The sequence below is a fragment of the Diorhabda sublineata genome, chromosome 3 (assembly GCF_026230105.1).
Source record: "Diorhabda sublineata isolate icDioSubl1.1 chromosome 3, icDioSubl1.1, whole genome shotgun sequence".
NCBI classification, from domain to species: Eukaryota; Metazoa; Arthropoda; class Insecta; order Coleoptera; family Chrysomelidae; genus Diorhabda; species Diorhabda sublineata.
Window position 1 is genome coordinate 8,370,989 of NC_079476.1, and position 22,818 is coordinate 8,393,806.

Genomic DNA, 22,818 nt, shown 5'->3' on the forward strand with positions numbered 1-22,818 from the left:
ACAGTAGTTACCTTGAACTATACGAAGTTTAATTACTGACCTGACTAACTGCCTGACCAGGTATAATAACGGAATTGTTATATGAGAGGTCATTTGATCGAAATTGTCATCACTACCAGCCAATTCAGAAGATTCAGAAATTAAAGCTTCATTTAATGCCAATTCCAAGCCTCCATCTGCCATCAAACTCCAAACAAGTAAATCTGTCATAAACCGGTGACCTGACTTGCACATCTTTGGTTCCACATCTACTGTAAATTAATTATTGGTCAAAGATTAGAAAACATGCAGTGAAAATTTCTAGTAACCATACATCAAAAATATATTTGATGAAGGCTACAACATTTGAATATGTAACTATAAGCATTGATGGAGCGAATTCATGTCATGACAAATACTACTGTTTGGTTTAAATAATTTAATTGATAATTATTAGGGTTGAATTATTTTTTTACAAAAACACAAAGGTATTGAAGGGATATATTTGTCCCTGCCAATCTCTACATATAGGAAATGTATGTATGAAATGATTCTTATTTTAATGCGCGTTCTATTAAAGGTGTAATATACAGGGTATGGCATTAAAAGAAAGATTTTGATATTTACAAACTTCGAAACTCATACTGTGAAAAAAGACACACCCAGTATGATTCTAGCCTCGACAATCACGAAAATTCAATAAATCTAAGTTTTTTGTTTGAAAATTCATTTTGTAAATGATACCAGTTAGCTTCATTTTTATTTTGTGGAATTTTCCAAATACAATGATTTTGCAATAAAAATTCAAATATTTCCCAAGCCGTGCGAAAATCAAATAAGGTGTTCCAAGTTGTTGTCGATACTGAAGAATTAGGACACCCTGTACTTTACAACAAAAGTTTTAAAATAAGTTATGCAGTGGCTCGTCGATCAAAATCCAAGCTGAAGTGGTTTTTCGAGAATAAAATTTCAATTTTACATCACATTATTTTTATTTGCATAATGCCGTTGCTATTGTCGCAGCAGGGGCATCTAATAAGTAAGAGTTGTGAAAATTGAAAATCGATTATTTAGATAATTTAAATTCGGTATTACTGGTGAAATTAGGAAACGCCAAAATAAAGAAAACCAAGAATGTTCACTAGATGTGAATTTTATAATATATATAGAAAAATATGATGCTTTTGGATCATATTGGGAGAATTTAACATTTTTCGGCTATAATTTAAGTAAATGTAGGAGGGGACATATTAGCGCCATTAACTGTGGAAGTGCGGTACCATGGTAGAAAGAAAGAAATCTGGGAAGCCTATTAAAAATAAAATTCTTTAATTTCTTACTTTATCTACTTTTTGATATGTTTATGTTTCTAAATCTTCTTGATTTTAGGTCTCTTTGGATTTAAAATTAGTTTTTATTGTATGATTGAGAGGCGTGTAAAATTGAACCTGGAGAAACATCCTATTTCAGCAAAGAGTTCTAGTGATTCTTCAATAAAGTTGATAGCAAAATTAATTTTATTTTCAAGTTTCTAAGTCGTCTTGGGTCTCTTCTGATTTAAAATTCTTCTGAGACAGATAAAAATTTGACGTTGCGGCCTCTTGCAGTCTTTATCAAAATATGGTTTATTTTGATGTATATTTTGATAAAAATTACAACAAGCCGAAACGTCAAATTTGTACCTGTCTTAAAAAATATAATAATAATAATAATAATAATAATAATAAAAACTAATTTTAAATCAGTAGAGACCTAAAATCAAGACGATTTAGGAACTTTGCTTATAAAATTTTCAACTTTATTGAAGAATCACTAGAACTCTTTGTTGAAATGGGATGTTTATCCAGTTTCAAGAGATTTTACAAGCCTCTCCCAGAATCACATAAATGCGCTACATTTGGATTTAGAATTTGCGATGACACATAATTGTTGGTCTTTTTCATTAGAAACTTAATACTTCTCACAATGTTGCTGACCTGTATTTAATAGTAAAGATGATAAAGTTCTCGCTCTTCCATTAGCAGTAGGTAATAAAACGGACCAGCCCGTTTGTAAGGCTGCTTGAGCGGCAGCTTGTACTGTCGGTAGTATTTTTACGGCGCTAGCTAGATAAACAACTTGCGATTTTAAATTAGCTAGAAGTTTACTGTTAACACCCAAACCAGCTGTTTTCGGATCCAAATTATTGGATATAATGCTGTGCAACTAAAAAAATACAACAAAAACAAATAAAATCGTTAATCGGAAATTTGTAAATAAACTATATTACCTGTAATTGTAAAAGTTTTAAAATTGAAATAGCAAGACATTCTTTTTCTTGTGAAGATGGATTATGAACTATAACTAATTCCAGAATTTGATCCAGTAACCTAAAAAATACAATTAATAAATTTATACACAAAAATGTAAAGCGATAATTGGAAATATACAGTTTTAGAAAATATTTTATGTTATATAATGTACCCATTATACGTCTGTTAGCTCGACTTTAATAATACCCATTAATCACTGCAGTTATTGATGAATCAATTAATTTAACTATAATATTGTATATTTTGTTACAAAAAAACTGGCTTCTAAAAATTGTAAATCACTCAATATTTTCAATTCAGTTCTGTATACAAATAAAAAAAGTGATTTTTTCTAGATTAGATTCTAACCCGGGAGTCGCAGTTGGAATGCACTGAGCCATCAGCGACTTGGAATATATTTTTCGAAATAATGTATAAATCTGAGTATCTTTTGAAACTAATTAAATTTGACTCAAATCTTTAAAAATTATTGTTTGTAAGCGTTGATTTCTCAGATTTAAATGAGATAAGATGCTTCATTAAATTTATTGCCGGATAGTATATAATATAGCCTATGAATATTTCTTGAACTGGCAAAAGGAAAAAACCCACCTAATTTTCTGAATCGACTTTGTTTCAGTGCTATGGACCTATTATTCAACTTACATCAAGGTATAAATTTGGAAATTTATAAACATCAATAAGTTTTCAACTCTAGTATCTAATGATAAATACTTAGTAACAAAGATAAAATATTAAGTATATCTTCCACATAAAAACAGGCAGGGGTACACAGGGATCATGACAACCCCACCCCCTCCCGAAATTATCTTATTTTCAGGAAAAAATTTAGGGAAGCATCAAAGAATAGTTTGAACTAAGTGCCGAAATTGAATAATGGTAACTAAGTAATTGCCCAGGGCGTTATATGGATAAAAGGTCATAAAATAGATTTCTCATTGCCTTCTTATGTACCAAAGACATGTATCCATCAATTATCATTTTACTTCGCATCCTTGCTATTTTATCAGTACGCGTCGCTTGAAGTGAACAAAGCTTTTCAACTTTACAGCGGTTAATAAATTGGCTTCGAGTATCCATGGGAGAAGAACGCATTATAGGACTCACCTTCATTATGCAATTGTGAATAATATAATATTAATGAACATAAAATGTCTAACTTTCTAAAATTCAATCTACCACTATAAATTTCAATAGAACACCAAGATAATTTATAATTAATTGTTCCAATGAATTCCTATTTCATTATTGAATTACCTCACTTTCTGTAATTTATTAGCATAGATATCGATCAGTATCACAATAAGAGCCGGAAGGGTGTATCAACGTTGAGAGAATGGGAATTTTTTAAGCAATAAAATTTAACATATTAAAAAAAATTCTCTTCAAAACATGCCACTAGTAATTCAACTTGAATATAAAATGATTAGGAATATTGGAATGAAAATACAGTAGATTCTAAAACATAAATAACAAAGAAATGCTAAAAAGAATGAATTATTAGATTTTCCTCTTTAATTTGTGAATTATTTTACCCTTTCAAAGTTATATTGAGAAAAATTTTGTTGTAAAGAAAAAAATTATTTGGAAATAAACCTAATAATCTCAGAGGTCACTTAGCAGCACGAGAAGAAATAATTGTATTGAGGAAAGTATTTTCCAAATAATTTAAAACTCATTCAAACAATAATTGGTTTATAAAATTTTTATTTCGAATCAGAATTTGAAAAGCTTCTATCTGCTTGGTATTGTCCTCGATAAATAGTTCCTGGGTTATTTGTACTTTAAAGCGAAAATTTTATTTTTTGTATAAATTTTTTAGACTTAAAATATCTCTTTTCATGGCGTTTCATATTTGAAATTGATTAGTGATAATATGGGTTGGCGACAAAGTAATTTCGGTTTTGTACTATAAAATAAAACAAAGAATACTTTTTAATCAATTATATATTTTCCATTTTGGTCAAAGACCTTTTGCCAACTTTCTTTCAGCTTCATGATTCCGCGCTCATAAAATAAGAGTCAAAAACTTACGAGGATGTATTGATATCTAGTTAGCCTAGACCAGTTCCATGCATAAACAAAATATTGCGTTACCATAGCAACGAACAATAACTTATTAAAAGTGTGAGTGTAAAGTTTGACGTCAAAACAGTAAACCAGAGTTACGCAATAAATTAAATGAAAAAAGATATCCACCGAAATTGTGAAAATCGAAAAATTGGAGTATCAAGTACTTGTATTTAAAAGGATTAAGAGATAAGCAGATTTACGAAGATATGTTTAATACCCTTAGTGATTAATGTCCTTCGTATGCGACCGTGAAAAATTGGACTGTAAGCTTCAAAAGAGGTAAATTTTCCATTGAAGATGATGACCAATCGGGGAAGCCAGTTTCTGTGTCAGTCCCCAAAAATATTGATGCAGTTCATGACACGATATTATCAGACCGTCGAATTGTGCTAAAACGGATATCTGAAACACTGATTATTTCATACGAACGCGTTCATCATAAAGTTCACGTCAATTTGGACATGAGAAAAATTGCTGCAAAATGGATCCCCAAATGATTGATTGTTGACCAAAAGCGTAGAAGCATCGCGTTCGATCTGTGCTCGATTTGAAGACAATAAGGACTTCTTAAACCGTATTGTTACTATGGATGAGACTTGGTACATTTCTACGATCCAGTAACAAAGCAACACTCGATGGAATGCACTTTGGTCTTCCAAGACCTTAGAAGTTTCTTGTCTAAAAATCTGCTGGAAAAGTTCTTGCTTCAGTTTTTTGGGATTGCCATGGAGTAATTATGATTGATTTTTTGGATAAGGGTAGAACAATAACTGAAGATTACTATTAGACATTACTGACCACTCTACAGGAAAAAATTAAAGAGAAAAGACACTTAAAGCTATCCAAAGGTGTTTTGTTTTTGCAGGACAACGCCCCGCATACAAATCTCATGTTGCGTTGCTAAAAATTCGTGATTTAGGGTTTGAATTACTAGAACACCCCTCTTATTCACCAGATTTGGCTCCGTCCGACTATCATCTCTTTCCTCAACTAAAAAATAGGTCGTAAATTTTCTTCCAACGAGGAGGTAATGAAAGTTGTGGAGGTCTGGTTTGCAGAGCAAGAAGAAACATTTTTTGAGAGGTCTAGAGATATTGCAGGTTCGCTGTAATAAATGTATTCAATTAAGAGGAGAATATGTTGAGTAATGAAATATTTTGACATTGAAATTCTGTGTGGTTCTATAGTAGGCTAAGAATTTTTCAATATATCCTCATAAACTGAGAATCCAGATAAACAGTTTATTGTAAATTATTGTGACATTCGATTAAAGCTTTGGTAAATTGTAATTGAGATTTGTAAAATATTTTCCAATATTTGTTTATGTATTTAAGTGAATAATTTTCTATTATTTATTAATAACCATTCAATTTATAGATCCACCAATATTTTAGTTTGGGAGTAATTTCATGTTCTTCTCAAGTAAAAATTTCTTTTCACACATTTTTTAAGACAGTTGCTTTTCAGTTTTCTTATGTTTTGGTTTTTTCGCACACGAAAATTGTGGTGTTTTATAAAACACCTCCGAATTTTTTCTTATTTATATAAAGCTTAGAGATGATTAACTTTGTTAGATTATAGCTACATTTGTTTTATTGACTAAGTCCTATCAAATGATCTGTACAATATTGTGCATGGTAGAAGTATAAATCTCAGAATCACAGTTCATAATATATTTTTGAGTTAAGTGTTTTTTCCACATAAGCTCAGAGAGGAAATCTATTCCTAGATATTACGTACTTGTTTTTTAGAGTACTGAATATTATCTGCAAAAATGACAGTGAAATAATTTTTATACGCTTTTTTAATACTTGGAAATTATTATAGCCCCATGCAAATTGTAACTACATTTTCGTGCCTCACAAGTATGACAGTGTCAATGGCAAATGTTAATATTTTCATTTAGGCAGGACTATTGTTAAAAAGTAACCTCTAAGGTTTATCGTGATCTGCACTAGACTTCCTCCTTCTTCCTACTCCTGAAGGGGTAGGATTCTGTAATAAAATCAGTGAAGGAGTGAAGATTATTTTCACCAAATATTTCTTCTTGAAAGAATCCACCAGAGTAATTTTCTTTCATATTATCTCTTTGTTGCGTTTTCCTATTTTACAGAATGATTTTGGGGTAATAAAAACTTTTGTAGATGCCTTTTTTTGTCTCATCGTTTCCCTTGATTCTCCAATGACTGATCAGTTTACAACAGAATTTGGTTGCACAATGCTTTGATTGCAGCTGGACTATCAGAATAGATCGCTATATCATATTTTTGTTCATTTCTTTTAGGGTTAATTTCCAGGACTATTGTGCACAAAGTTGGATTCTATGAAAACCATTTCGAGAGATACCATGCCATCATTGAAAAAGTTTAAGATATTGAATGATTTTGTAAGTCAAGTACCAGACCTTGTTGGCTAACATTGAGAAATGTATTCTTTGTTGTTCAATAGTGAACAATTCTGTGGACTTGCCGCATTCCAGTTTTGAAAGAATTCTATTTGCATCCATTTTTCTATGCCTGAATATCATTTATCATTTCTATATCAGTGTACTAGTTATTGAAGAGATAATTGTTTGAAGACACGTCGTCTCAATTAAAATTATGTTGTCCAATCCAATGGCATTTTGGTCTGACAACATATTGATTTTCCTTGGAAAGTTGAAAAATAATATGGACGTTCTTCTATTTCAATTCTTCATAGAACAAAATGTTGAAGAATTTATTCCACTAATACAATGGGTGAGATACAAATTGAGAGTAAGTATGTACATTGGAAAGTCACAAAGTTTCATCCTATGTGAAAATACTTACTTAAAAGTATGCTCTGTTAGATCTATAACAAACGGCAAGGATGTTTTAGGTACAAAAGAATTAACGTCAGTCCAACAAAAACTTTGCGATGGGCCACAAGATATACCAACAATTTTTTGGCCTTTAAGAGCTTCCAGTAATTTTGGTTGTTGAATGTAAATATCAGGAGTGTCGAATAACTGTTTGTTTTCATTTTTACCCCAACCATAAATTTCTCCAGTATCCATTAAAGCCAAAATGTGCCCGGTGCCTACATCTACTGAAACTACTCGTTTGTCTTGCAAAACTTCTACGGGTTCGGGAATTCTTATGTGATCTTCGTTAGGATGCCCTAACCGCCAACCTTCACCCTTCAAATAAAATATATTAGTGCTAAATACTTTTCAACAATGAAAAAGCAAATAAATTTTACAAATTGAAAAACAAGTGATGTTTTAATGTTATCAGTTCAATTAGATACCCACCTTATTGGAAGTTGGAACTATCAAATTTAAAATGAAAAGTGGTTTGCTTCAAAATAACAATAACAGAAAAAATCAGTTTCAAGAGCCGCATAAATAAAAAGTATGCAAGATTGACATTTTTATTTGGGAGATATAAGTTTCTGATTTAATTGAATTACTTAGATATTAAATAATGTGCCTACCTTTCCCCAAGTAAAAAGTTTTCCTTCTTTGGAAAGTGCGACACTAAAGTGCGCACCACAGTAAACTTCCGAAATTTCGATGTCTTGTAATTTTTCTATCAGTCTAGGAATTTTCGAGCTTTCTGATCCACCTCTACCGAGTTTTCCATAATCTCCGTCTCCCCAGCTATAAACTTTACCTAAAATGAGTAAATAAATTGTAATATTCAATAAATTTATGCTAGATAGCACCGAAATAAATATATATGAGATCGAAAATTGTTCTTTACTCCCCACTTGTCTTGGTCCCTATCTCACTCTTTTTCAAGGGCGGATTTACAGATATGCTGCCTGTATGCTATTCATTTTTAGCCGCTTCCACTCACTTCTGAAATTCTATACCTTAGTACACAATTATTTAAATTACATTTTTTTATGAAAAGAATTTCAACTTTATAATTCTAAAATTAAGGTAAGTAAACCTCTCTCACCTGAACAATTTGTCGCTATTATAGACATATCAATACGTGTGCTATATCAAAGATGTATTCTGTTCGTGCAGAAACAAAGGTAGGCTTGAAGTATCAAAATTCTTTCAAGTAAAAGATAGCTTTGAAAGTATATTTTCCAGGAAACTAGCTTTTTCGCTAGAGCCAATGGTAATAAATCAATCAATTTTGTAAGAAATTTCTCGGTAAATCCGTTATAGGCCTCTTACCGGAAATGTATGAAACGAGAAACGTATGTTAGCAGCTGGCGTCGTGCCTAAGACCCTGCACTATAACATCGCCAAAAAACACCTTCGCCGATATCCAGAAGGTTGTAATATTGAATACTTGCCACACATTGCGCAAGTTTATTTTGTGAACTAAGCCTAATCCTTTTGATACTTTGTGTCCGGGATAGGTAACTAATACCGGCTCTAAGGGAACAATAACAAGGAGAGAAAATGTTATTGGCCCATTTACATTTAGGAATATTTTAACTGTGATATAACTTTTCAATACTCAATAATACAAAATCTAATCCCATAAAAACTAAATGTTGCTTAAGGGATTACATTCTGTTCATTTAAGTATCTATCTAGAATGTATAAGGTAGTAAATAAAAACCTAACAGCATCAATATTGCGAATTATTTTTTCCACTTTCTTCCCTTTCTACCTCTTAATCGATAATGTTTCAAAAGTTCACTTCAATCCGTATTTAAGAGAAGTTTTTCAAACACACATTTTATAAAATCTACATAATTAATATTTTTTTAAATTTGTCTTATACATTTTAGACGAGTAATTATATAGTTTTGCTTTGTTTTAATGTTTTCATTCTGTAGCTCGGTTTGGTAATAACATCGGAAGACCTCATCCTTTTACCTTCTTTGTTTCATTGTAGAGAACTATGTGCGTTTTTCCTAATGCCTAAGGAGCACAGTTCGACAGGTGTCCATATGAACTTATGCTCTTTTAGGTCAATTCAGAAAGATGGGAGTTGTTATAGATACAACAAAAGAAATTTTTTAGTATTAGTGAGTGATGGACTTATTGCGCTTTAGTAGTCTTCAGAAGAAAAAATATACTCCGCTGTATTTGTCAAGCATACCTTGTAATGAATACCTGAGTCAGTTGGATAATTATGGTATAATGAAAATTTTTTTGCAAATACCTAACATAACTTATATTGATAAACATTGCAATAAATGCCAAGTAAATTTACACAACTAAAAGATTGCAAAAATCTGTCCCAAGATACGTGTATGCTGTTTCAATGAACAGAAGTGTACTTGTAAGAAGTTGTCTCGAACCAATGCAATTTGGTTAATACAATGGCTCATTTCAAAGCTTTGAAAAAGTTGCAGTAGTAGATTGTATACTTAATAAAAGTATTATGGATCGATCTTTAAAACAATAAATTTTTATGTTCATGAAATAAACACAACTTTATTGAATATATAAATATTTATTGCACTCATCTGCCATTATAGTAAAGAGGTTTATGATGAAGACAAACATAAATATTCAAATGAGCGAAATATTTAGTCCTTTTTCTGTGAGATTGTAATACGTTTCAAAGAAATGCGGATTTTATTTTATTATCAATCATATTTATTATGGACTGGATTACGAAATTACTAAGCTTGGGCAGTTCTAGAAATGTCAGTCATTTTTTTTCATGAATGTAGAAAAATATTGTATGTAACTCGTGCAAAAAGTGTTTAATGCAATCGACGAGTTACCAAACTGAGCCTAAGGGCCTCGTTAGAAATATTCACGTCGCGTGCAATAAACACTTTTTGCACTTGTTGTAAAAATAACTGTTATTTGATGTAGACTTTTTGTAAAATGAAGCAAGTAAAAGTTTGAAGAAAATAACAGCGGTAATTTTTCAGCAGAGTGTATTTTGGAATAATAACAAATGACATTTATTGTAAAATCAAATGTGCATAGACTGAAGAAAATTTACTATTAATTGTATTCTAACTTTAATATTGATTAGTTTCGTTTCACTCTTTTCTATTGTTTTGTGTATTCTCGTTTAATGCTCAGTGCATTCATTACTTCTATATTCCACATGGAAAAAGTTTGTTCAGAGTTGATATTCTATTCTTGAGTGGCTGTACTTTTGTGGTTTAGAATAGTTGTGATAGATGCAAACAAATAACAATTACCCTGCAGCTATCTAACCAAAAAATTAGAATCTTTTAATAGAAAATGTCATTCGAGACAATCACTAACTTTACGATATTTTTCAACAGGATTTACCTTGACTAGTAACACAAAGAGTATGAGCATCTCCCGATCCACAAGCAACTTTAACGACATGCTGGCCAGATAACCCCGCTACCAAAGTGGGTACTAAACAATCATCACATGTGCCATGTCCTAATCTACCATAATATCCTTTGCCCCAAGTGTAAAGTGAACCATTGGCCGATATGGCAGCACTGTGAAAATATCAATAAAACATATGAAAAAATAATTGAAAAACTAAGTAATAAACGAATATCAAACAAAAATATACTAATAAGTTATTTATTTTATTAAAAAGAATTCTCAAATTTCTAGTTTGACTGCAAAAACTAGAAAAATTACCTGTAGGTAGCACCACATTTAATATCCACAATGTCTTTGTCCAAAAGTGCATATATTATTTGGGGTTCCTCTTTAAAACTCGTATCCCCGTGACCTAAAATGTATGAATAGTGATAATTGATTCAAATATTTAATATAAATACTTACCCAACCGCCCCCCATCGCCATTACCCCAAGAATATACTTCAGATTTTTTTGTAAGTGCCATAAAATGTTTTCCTTCAGTATGTGCAGCTATTTTTATTATTTCTATTTCCTTTAGAGCTAAAATATATATAATTATTATTATAACAATTTCATATAAAAGAAATTATCCTTAAAATGTTATTCGCCAATAATTCATACTTAACTGAAATATAGTAAAATAAATTGCTGCAAAAAGTATAAAGCTATCTCAAACTGAAGAAGCCTTGAAGGAAACTGAATGGGCGGAACAATTAACTGTACCAAATAAAGATAAAAATGGAGTAAGGACCAGAAAGTATCAATAAAAGAATCAATTTATTTAACTAGAGTCTCCAATTTCCAAACACATTGATTTAAAAAATAGACCGAATAAATTGAAGAAGTGGATAACAACTTAATTCTAAATGGATTATGCAATAAAAGCATCCAGATATCAAGAAGTCACAAATATGATGTTACATATTGTAAAAAAAAAATCTGAGATCCATCTCATTTAATGGAGAAATACTAAAAAAAATTGACTAAGTATGAAAGGATTTAAATTTGTTACATATATTCAATTCACTACTTAAGCATATCTACTTTCAGAAGCATTATGATTTTAAATTAAAGTGGTTTAAGAAGCGACAAATAAAAGCTAATGGGTCAAAGCTGATCAAAGTAACTCTTTGAACAATTATCAAATACCACAAGTATGCAGCTAAATCATACTTTAGGCACACGAAACTTGACTTTAGAAACACTTATTTAAAAAGAGGAAAAAGCTAGGTCTCAAACTACATAAACTTGAATAAACATAAAGCTAATCAGTAGAAAAACTAAATTATTACTCAAAATAAGCAGCTAGTAAAAACAATTTTCAAATCAGTATGAACCCAGAGTATACAATTATAGGAAACTGTAATTCACTCAAATATATAAAGATTTGAAAGTTATGAGAACAAGAATTACATTTCAAACAGAAAGATGGTACAGTTACACAAAACTTAAACAAAATTGGCACCCCAACTTGACTAAAACTAACTAGAAACTCTTCTAGAAGCAGTATTTATACATGCTTGCTCCATTGTTGAACAAAATTTTAAACAAATCGACGTTAAGCAATAGCCAATAGAAACGATGGAAAGTAAAAAAAAACCACAAAATAATTTAAATTTTCTCAACATATAATGATATAACTAGGGTTCACGCCAGCATGGCGACATAGCGACAATTGTCGCCAAATCATCAAGAAATGTCGCCAAAATCATACTCATCGACGACAAATTTGTCGCCCAAAATATTTTTAAAAAAACCTATGTTTTATATTTACTGTGCTGTTTTTGCATAAAAGAATTTATATATGCCGTAAAAATATGTATAAAAGTGTATGTAGCATGCATATGTTAATTTTTTTATATTTGTCTACCACGTTATATTTTTGGACCACTAAATCATAACTTAGGTGGTCCTTTTGGACCACTAAATTTTCATTGCTGGTGTGAACCCTAGATATAACTGACCTATATTTATTCATTTTGTGACTATACTTTAGGATTTTTACTGTAAAACTTAGACCACTATATTTTTTTTATTCCGTTATGATATACTTCAATATTGTTTGTTAATTAAATAAATATTATATTAGAAATCTACGTGCTGTGCTTAATTATATGTTAGATTCTATAAAATATGAATTCATGCATGAAAACAAGGACAAAAAAAATTTTTTTTGCAGACCAGTGCAACAGGTTAGACAAATGATTAAATTATAAATATAAAATATTTGACAGGAAAGCAAATAATTTAAAAAAAAACTGAACACAAAATTTACAGAAATTTGAATTTGTTACTAGTTCACATAATATATTTGTATGGTTGAGACTATCATACATCTTGCAGTTTATCACTTTGTAATCAACACTTACACTCTATTATTTGAGGGCACTGTGTCTCAGAAGAATAGTACATAAAGTACACTTTCCCAGAATGTGTTAATATTAAAATTCCCCTATCCGAGCAACACAATTCCTTGATTGTCAAATCGGCTATTGCATCGCAGTTCTGAGGTCCAGTCTCGGTAGCCCAAGGGAGCCAACCCCAGCCCCATACTCTCTGGCCATTATAGTATTGAGATGACTAAAAATAAATACGAAATTAGACATGCAAAAATATGTAAATTATGTATATCATATAAATAGAAGCTAGCTTGAAATGCACTAAGAAATCTATATTTATACTTCTACTACACTTGAGTTTGTCTTCAGACTTTTTAGTAGTAAAAGAAACTATTTTAGGTCTTTCCAATGACACCAATTATAGATAATTAGTTATCATTATACTCAGTAGGACTTTTCTAAAACAATAACCCGGGATCAATTAGATCACCTATCATCTGATTGTGGATTTAAACCAAGACCGAGATTTAGATCACAGTTTCCGAACATCGCGTTCAATTTTCGGTGGAAATTTCAAATTTAAGACATGATCTACAAGAACTTTTGATTTGTATCACGTTTTTGTACGTTAATTCTTTTATGATATTTATTTAGTTATATAATAGATTCTAGATGTTGTTATAGGGTAGTTATCAACGATTTACCCCCTCACACGGATTTTGTACCAATAATATATTTTTATGCTGAAATGTCGAAAAGTATAAAAACCTTAAACCTCAGTAATCTATCAATTGCACTGATGAATAAATGAATACATTTTGAAGATCAAATAGCCCACAGATAAAGAAACAACCCGTCAGCTGATCGCATTAACCCACTGGTCTACCAGGAAAAAAGGATCATGTCATATTACTAAGACGGGATTGAGTCGATAATTTTCCGAAAAAATAATGAACGTGATCCGGGTAAGTTTTCGAACATTCAGATCAAGATTATCATAGTTCCTGGAAAGTCCTAGTGTGATTCATAGTGTTGCAACCAGAATTTGCAGAAAATGTTATTAACATGTGCTCAGAAGAAAGTTGATATTATGTCTACCGACCCTGTAACTAAATAGGGTACTGTACATATTTAGGTATGAACAGAAGGATGTGGTTGTTGTCTGCTTGTGGCATCTCTTTCCAAACAACTTTTATTTATTTATTTTTTTATTTATTTACATAGCCCTACAGCCCAAGTGCCAATTAAAAGGTGGGAAAGACATACATAAAAGTTAATTGAATAATTAAAGTTGTAAAGTATAACTACACAATGGTAAATTTAGATGAAGTGTAAATATTATACACACAAAATTCGAAAAAAGTAGCAGTTCTAGAATTCCATGATAACTCTGCCAAATACGAATAATGAGAAAATTATAGAATGGAAAAAATTTTCTTTAGAATAGTGCCGCAAAAAATATCCAGTGAGTTCTGCATTTGACAGTGACATTAGTTCTAGCAACTGGAAAGTAGAATAAAGAGTGGGATCAGGTGACAACTCGAGGTGTATGTATCCTTAAAAGATACACATACGTCTAGTCGCCAGATCGCTAAGTTAAAGCGTTCTAACTGTGTATTTCTTTTGGTCGATAAGTATTGTCAGACCTGAACCATATATATTTAACATTCTATCTGTGAATATTATTTATTTTTCTCATATGAGTTTACTAGCTTGGGTCCCATAAAAGAGAAGCATATTCTAGTTTTGTAAGAACGAATGCATTAAAAAGTAAAGGTATGGTTTCAACTTCGGTAAGCAGCCTAGAGTTTCTCAGTACGAAACAGAAGTTCTTAAAGGCTCCAACAAGGATAATATTGATATGCTCAACAAAGTTTAATCTACTATCAAATGTAACACCAAGATCTTTGAATGCTGCAGACGTTTTAAACACATTATTAGAAATGCGATATTTGAAATGAAGAGGATAAAGTTTTCTATTGAAAGATAAGGTATTACACTTTGAAATAATGAGAGGAAGTGCATTTTTATCGCTCCAATTACAAATTTTATCTATATCAGATTGAAGTAAGTGGCAATCATCAATGTTCGATATGGAATGATACAATTTCAGATCATCAGCTTACAGGAGAACATTTGAGTTTAATCCTGAGATGATGTCTTTTATAAATATACAAAATAACAGTGGCCCAAGTACTGAGCCCTGGGGCACTCCAGAAGATGCGTCAATTTTTATGGAGTTGACACCATGGTAAGTAATTGTAAGTTTTCTAATTGTGAGGTATGACATAAAAAAGTTGGTAAATGAATCAGTTAAATCAATGTTGGATAGCTTAGTCAGAAGAATACCATGATCCAAGCGATCAAAAGCTTTATAAAAATCTGTATAAATGACACCAACCTGACCACCCCTATGCAATAGTGCAGCCGTATATTGCATTAAGCACATTAAATTGGAGACAGTAAATCTACCAGGATAAAAACCATGCTGTTCATAACATGGATAGTTTCATGTAGTGGAAAAGAACTTTATAAAACCGAGTTTCAAATACCTTAGAAAAGTTGGAAATAATTGTGATGGGTTGATAGTTCTCAATAACAACCTTATTATATTTTTTAAAAATAGAACAAATTCGTCCAGTTTTCCATATCAAGAACAGACGCAGTCTCATAATAGAAAGGCTGGTAACCTATTGGGACCAGATAAAAAGTTTGGTTTTAATTTTTTGAGGCTAGTTAAAAGTTCAGACTCGGTAAAATAGGGAGTAACACAAAGCAAATAATTTTTTCTTGGATCACTATAGTCAAAATAAGGTGTAGATGAGGTAATATATCCTGACTGAAAATAATAAGCAAGAGAATTTACAATGACATCTGGTTGGTTAAGAGGTTAGTTTTTTATAGAAGATGCTATTAGGTATGCTAGTAGTTTTCCTATTGGTATTTAAATAGGACCAAAACTTCGTAGGATCATTTGTTAGCTGTTGCTCTACATTTTTCATGTAGTTATAATGACTCCGACGTATCTCTCTCTTTATTTTGGCCCCAAATTACTAAATTCAATGTGGTCATCATTATTATCGGTAGTTTTAAATTTTTGTAACAAACGATATTTCACCTTAAGGTTACAAATAGTGTCATAAAACCATAAAGACTATTTTTTTAAAGATTTGGAAATTGTTTTGGTAACACAAGCAGAGACTGCTTCTTGAATTGACTAAAAATATTCGCAAGCTCTGTCAACTTTGTTTTCAAACAATAATTGATTCCAGTTGATATTGAACAAATCGCTGTAGAGTTGGGGGAAATTAGCCCTTTGAGAGCTGTACCTCGGATTCACTGGTGATGGAAATGACTCATTTGCATTTTTTAGCATGATAATGATTTCAAGGGAGGGGTGAAATCCATCCTCATGAGTTAACGGATCAACGCATCTACTTACTGAAAGTTGATTCCGACTGAAAACTAAATCAAGAGTACGATGGTGAGAGTTAATAATTTTGTTCAATTGTGTAACATTAAGAAAGTTGTTTAAGTCACAAACCTATTGTCATTAGTTGAGTCAGCATGCATCCTATAGTATTGGGGAATATTAAAATCGCCAATAATAACAATGCCATCATCATTCAACAAGTGAACATAGTTTGTGAGAGTTTTATAGAATGTATCATATACATCTGAGCTCAAATTTGCCCAGCAAAACAGTCCTGATTCCAATAACATCAACTATAGGAAGCACGTTAGTTATATCCGACACGTCGAAACAGTTAGCACTTCAGTGCTTTCTTAATGCAAACAAAACTCCACCACGATCTGACCTGAATATTACTAAATCGTCTGTAAAAAGTTCAGATTCAAGAACGGAGGGATTCAACTATGTTTGGGTAATAGCGATTAAATCAAAGGAACAGTCTATAGAAGCATTTCGAATATCAGGAAGTTTAGTATTCATGCCTCAAACATTTTGATAGTAGATAGTGAACCGTTTTTTTAAGTGAAAAATTGAATAGTTATGTCCGGTAATAAGCAGAGCCTCCGCTGGAGTCTACATGACCACTCAAATCCAGTTGTAATTAATATTCGATGCCAAACATTAGATTTGAATTTTTCGAGTTTATCTATAAACCATGGGCATGAAACATACATACAAACTTTCACTTTGTCTGTAGTGGATACGTCAATTGGATAGTCTCCTCTCCATTATATCCTCTCCTTCTTGGAGACACTCCATTATTCCACGTATAATATGTTGACATGTTTTCTTATAGTAAAAAGACATAGACAACATCAACATAATGCCCAGCTGTCATACTGCTTCGAATACACAGAAGGTGAGTGGCTACCATAAGAAATAGCCATCAAAACCATTACTACAATAGTCTCTCAGTTATACCATTCTCTGCACCAGCTCAAACATAAGCAGATGAATAACTTTCTTAAAAAATTATGTTTTTGCAAAAATAGTTAAACATTGTTATTATTATTGTTATAATAGTTAAACAGAATTTTCTTTAACCACAGTTGCAATACTTAAACAGTTTCTTTGGCCCATTGTAGGATTTTAATCTCACACAAGTATAAGCTTTTGAGAAATTTGTAATTTTCTTACAAAACCATTAGAGAGGCATAGATTGAGACTGAGCCAGGTCTATAGAACAGAATTTATTTTATACACATAGAATAAATGACAATGCAAACAATACTAACCTTATTGAAAGATACAGGAGGTATATGTGGATTTGCCAGTCTATCTAAATGTGCCATTATATAAACAGCAGCTTGTCTTAAATCTATTTCACAGTCTTCATTATCAGGCAGCTCAAGCAAATCTAAGTAAACTTTTGGAATACTATCCAATTGATCACTCTCATCTTTATTAATAAAAATAGTTTGGGAAGGTTCTATTTCGGCTAATCTTCTAATAAATGGCAATAGTGGGGCACTGGCTCCATCCTCAGTTGATCTAAACAATTTTTTTTTATTTACAAACACTTCAAATTTTATAAAAGAGTGGCCAAGAACTGACCGTAGTTATAATCAGATCAGACCATGAAATTTAACTAGAAAGTTTATACTTCTCTTTACATTAGTGAAACGAAAAATAGAAATAAGAATACCATTGCCATCGCCTACGCCCGAAAATGACATGCAAGATCTAGATACCTAAAAATGTTCCACAAAAATGTCAATTTTCAAAGAAGAATTAACAACAGTGAAAGCACAAGCATCAAGCTGATAGTATGTATGTATTTTATTGGGGTATCATATACAGCACGACTCAAAGAATCTATCGTGTCTCCCTTTCTTGCTGTGCCATTGGGGAACCTAGTGTTTACGGCTGATCTAATAATCCCACTCCTCTTAGAAATTTCAGAATGTGGGATGGCTGTAGCTGCCAGATATCTTCGTCTTCTATTTCATACACTCCCAGGTATAGTACTCTAGAGTCCCATGGTGTCTCAGGTTTTTTGTTGAGGCGACAGTGCCCTAATGGAACTTTTGTTAGTATTTGTAGATTGTTTTTACTTAGGTTGATACATTCAGCAAATCTACTCTGGTTATTGTTTCCAGAAGGGTCTTTGCCTGTCTCAGCCCCTGTAGGTTGTCCCAATAATTGGTTTTGCTCATATCTACCTTCTTTCCAGTGCTTTTTCCATTGTTCGTTTCCCTTCTCTCAAGTGTGTCCTGGAATACATTGTAGGGTAATTTTATTTTTATTGCTTAGCTCGTTTAATTTTTAAGGGCAATCCCAAACGAGTTTGAATTTTATGATATTGGAGTTTAGAGCTCTAATGGCTGTTTTATTATCGGACAGAATGATTATCTCCTGTTTGCAATAGTTCATCGATAGATTGAACAATTGCATAGGTTTCTGCTTGAAAAATGTTTGGTGCGCTATCCAGATAGAGTGTTTGGTTCTGGGTCCGTACACTTCAATTCCAGTTCCATCTGCTGTTTTTGATCCGTCAGTATACCATCTAATGGCACAGTTTAATGATGAACAATGAAATGTTGATTTTCCAATTGTAATTGTTTCCTATAAGAGAGATGCATTAGCCCGAAATATTCAGTGTATATATGTGGAATGCATTAAATAAGTTTTAGTTTACCTCTGGTTGCCTAGTTGTCAAAACGTACGTTAGACAGTGTAATTGTGACTGTTACTGTAGTGGTAGTAAACAGAGCGATTGTAGTATTGATGGCATAAAGAGATAAAAATGATTTAAATAGCACGAAATTATAAAAAATAGTAGCATTTAATTAAATATGAAATTAGTTGAGAAACTCGATATATCCAACCCTAGTGATCACCACATTAAAACAAAAGATCTCACCTGTTGTCCGTAATGTGAGTTTTTTTATTCCATAATGTCAGTAACAATAAAACTATGTCTAAAATGCTGCTTAAAGTTGCTTTTTGCAAAGCGAATTCTAACAGTAAATTTAAAGAAATATTTTGGTCTTCTATTGGTACATTACAGTGCTGCCTCTCACTAGATAAATCCCTAAAAATCAAATTCTATCAATAAATCAAATATTTACTCATTTCAATCGCTAAACTACCACAGGAATTCTCTTAATTTTCCAGTAGCATATCTAACTTCATGAAAGTGTCTATATAAACGTATTGAACTATTAATTTTTATCAAATTTTTATATACTCATAGATTAACTATAATAACAGGTCTCAGAGCACAAAAGTGAGTTTAAAATAAAAAATTTTACATTTCTCAAAATACTACAGAGGAAAGTTTAAATGACTAGTATATTTTGAACTGTCTTTTTATATGATATAAATCTTACCCTGTTACAACTTGTTTTAAAAATTTATTGGATCTTTCTACTACTTCTAACCAAATAGGTGAAACATTATTTTGTTCATATAAAGTAGCAATTGGTAACAGCCTAAGGGCCTCTAGAGATTCATTTAATAGTTCACTACAAAGGTCGACATCTTCCCCTAGTCTCCATGCTCTTTTCAAGAAGGCAAATGAGAAATTCAATGCTGCCCTGGATCCCACCTTTAAAATAAGTACAAAATAAAAAAGAGGAATAATAAAAATTAATTAAAAAATTGACGGTAATGCCTAATGTTAAAATGAAGCACAATAATAATTATTCATTTGAAGTTATAAGATACATACCCTAGCTAAACTAGCTGCTGGACCCAAACTAGACAATATAGTTTTACTTTTGGCTGTCAATTTGGGATCTAGCTGTTCTATACTCCTTGTTATAATTGAATGTTCTGATTCTAAAGGATGGGGAGTTCTATTTAATGCAATAAAATATCGTTTGAATATTAATAAACGGTAATAGAGTCGTATGGAAGATAATGTTGAATTGGCTGCTTCGGAACATAATGATTCTTGTTGTTGGTTCAAACTATAGATGCTCTGAGAAAGCTGTTCTGATGCTGTAATAAATAACAAAGTCAGATAGAACTGTTTATCCAGTTATTAAATAAATAAATTGTAGACTGCTACCATATTGATCTAAATCTTCAAAAATCAACAAGACAAGTTGTGACAAAAGATTGAAACTATTAAAAAAAAATAAAATATATTTCAGTTCAACAAAGTCGGATGACAGGTCCACACTTGTTCGAGAAAGTACAATGGTGTCAATCAATATAGTGAAGACGCAGCTTTAGGCCTTATTTATTATGATTTTAATTAATTTCACAAAACATAACAATCCATCTGCAATAGTGGTTACATATTGGTAGAAATATTGTGGTCTTCAGAACATCCTAACATTTAACATATTAATATTGTCTCTATTCAAAAGATGTCTGCTACTGTTTGACATCAATAATTTCTTTTGAACAATGTAAATCGCACAAATACATTGAAAAGCTCTACATGTACTTTATAGAAAGATATTTGTCCCAAAATCACTACAAATTGAAAATATAACTAGATCAGAGTTCACTTAATTACAATTGATTAAATATGTCCACCTACTGAGAGACTAAGGGTATATGCCCTGTTAAAAACCCAACGAGTTAATATAAAAGAAATAAACTGGACAAATTTTGAATTTCCAGGCTCAGCCAGTTCAAAAGTTTTTTAAAATTAAATGAAGGTTTATGCTTTCAAAATAATTTCATTGCCATCTCAATACCATTATTTGAATGAACTCAATAAAAGGATGGAAAATTTATTAATAGAAGGTCCTGGCCTTGAAATTACAAGCCATACCCAGTATATCTATTTACTAGGATTATATATTTACAATATTTTATTTTTGTACTAGTAATATGAAATATTTATATTATTTCTTAGATTTAAGCTACTACTTACTACACTGAGGTCCCCAATCCCATCTATAGAGTAACGTTTCAATGGATGGCAATTTTTCCTTGTTAGAAATGTTTTGTGTGGATTCTTCAGCATCAAGTTTCTGGCATGGTTGACAGTTACAACCACAATTTGGACCACAAATTCCATCACAACAGGCACAAGTTAGTACCTGAAATAAAGTTATGTACATTTTATATTTACTGACCACTGTAAACTCATAAAGGATCAATCTAACAAAATGAGGTATTCCAATTTTGAGTTTTATGGATTACTTTGAATGAATTCTACAATAAAAATAAATCACCTCCCTTTATTTTGAATCAGGCAAACTATTAAAACTGACTGAAAACAGTATGGCAATTTAATAGCATATTGTGGTATGTAATTAACCAATTAACTGTGAATTTAAAGAATCACTCACCCTTTGTCCACAGTAATATTTTCCGAATTCTCCTTGTCTTGCAGTTACCCCAGCACTATTTAATCTTCCAACAGAAAAATCCCCTGTTAATTCTCCATCAGTTATCAACCCATTCCAAGAATTTATTAAATTATCTTGAGAAGTAAATAATGTTTCTAAATTAGTTTTAAGCCATTTGATGTCCAATCGGGGCTGCGGTCTCAATGTAGTCTCACTATGAGACATTTTATATGAGTATCTAGAAATTAATATGAATTAACGTCACCATATATCTTGAATGTACCTTGAAAACGTTAGTATCGTAAAAGTAAATTGAATAATAAAACGACAATGTTTATTCAATAAATTAATGTTCAAAATACCTGGTAAATTGTAAACATTTTTGTCAAGGAAACATTTGACGTTTGACGTAATACTGTTGGATTTTGACAAATAAATAAAAATTTTGAGGTGTGTTCCAGCATATATGGTTCCAGCATCAATTATTGGTATTTAAATGCATAACTAAGAATAAGTCATAATTTTTGCTATTTGTATAAAATTGAACCATTGAATGATCCACTCCACTTGAGTTTATTAGTAATATATGGAAGCGAATAGAACGAGTAAATACTTCGATGGTGACTTATGAGCGTACGAGCAGCTGCTAGAGATTACCTTTATAATTTATAAAAACAAAAAATCAGCATTTTCTATACATTGCGCTAGTTTTTTAGTATCAAACGTTATATACCATAGTAATATATATCAAAAACTCTCCTTTGTCTCTACTGGTATTCTATGAAACTATACTGTATATGGAGGGGGGATTAATAAAGTAGGAAAATAAACAAATATTTGACATTGCGCAGGGAGATCCTATGGTTAATTATCGTTAAGCGCACAGCATTTGAAAAATTGATTTATTTCGTATTGTTTGGTATGTGTTGTGACTTATCAAGAAGGTTTTCAGCATGTCTGTAACATATACTGAAATACTTTTAACTAGTTGTATATTTATCATCCCTTTCTTATACGAATCAAGTCATGTATTCCGGTATTACTTAAAGTTTTTCCTTTATTATGCCATTGTGATGACAAATTCTGTAATTCTTATTCCTGCATACTGTTTCAAGCCTGGAAATGTAAGAAATCTACTGTA

The 22,818-nt window shown here is 31.4% G+C and overlaps 2 protein-coding genes across 8 annotated transcripts in view; one reads left to right on the forward strand and one right to left on the reverse strand.

The window, feature by feature from the left end:
* LOC130442199 (E3 ubiquitin-protein ligase HERC2) overlaps positions 1-22,474 on the reverse strand; it is a 100,768-nt gene extending 78,294 nt beyond the window's left edge. Inside the window, exons 1-16 of one of the 4 annotated variants that reach the window (XR_008909677.1) lie at positions 22,040-22,072; positions 21,678-21,915; positions 21,257-21,425; positions 20,096-20,367; positions 19,755-19,972; positions 19,286-19,456; positions 17,658-17,913; positions 12,981-13,191; positions 11,035-11,151; positions 10,888-10,981; positions 10,558-10,739; positions 7,821-7,999; positions 7,175-7,524; positions 2,249-2,348; positions 1,956-2,184; positions 41-251 (exon numbers count right to left, since the gene is read on the reverse strand). Coding sequence is in view for 3 of the 4 variants with exons in the window: in XM_056776322.1 (XP_056632300.1) it covers positions 41-251; positions 1,956-2,184; positions 2,249-2,348; positions 7,175-7,524; positions 7,821-7,999; positions 10,558-10,739; positions 10,888-10,981; positions 11,035-11,151; positions 12,981-13,191; positions 17,658-17,913; positions 19,286-19,456; positions 19,755-19,972; positions 20,096-20,367; positions 21,257-21,425; positions 21,678-21,902 (2,984 nt within the window). In the remaining variant the exon portion in view is untranslated. Of the gene's footprint in view, positions 1-40; positions 252-1,955; positions 2,185-2,248; positions 2,349-7,174; positions 7,525-7,820; positions 8,000-10,557; positions 10,740-10,887; positions 10,982-11,034; positions 11,152-12,980; positions 13,192-17,657; positions 17,914-19,285; positions 19,457-19,754; positions 19,973-20,095; positions 20,368-21,256; positions 21,426-21,677; positions 21,916-22,039; positions 22,087-22,334 lie in introns of those variants that run through there. The other 3 variants (XM_056776322.1, XM_056776324.1, XM_056776323.1) reach the window with 3 other exon arrangements.
* Positions 22,475-22,519: 45 nt separating this feature from the next.
* LOC130442200 (1-acyl-sn-glycerol-3-phosphate acyltransferase alpha) overlaps positions 22,520-22,818 on the forward strand; it is an 89,669-nt gene continuing 89,370 nt past the window's right edge. For all 4 annotated transcript variants that reach the window (XM_056776326.1, XM_056776325.1, XM_056776328.1 and 1 more), the window contains exon 1: positions 22,520-22,815. In XM_056776326.1, the coding sequence (XP_056632304.1) occupies positions 22,631-22,815 (185 nt within the window). In that variant the 5' untranslated portion in view covers positions 22,520-22,630. The remainder of the gene's footprint in view (positions 22,816-22,818) is intronic.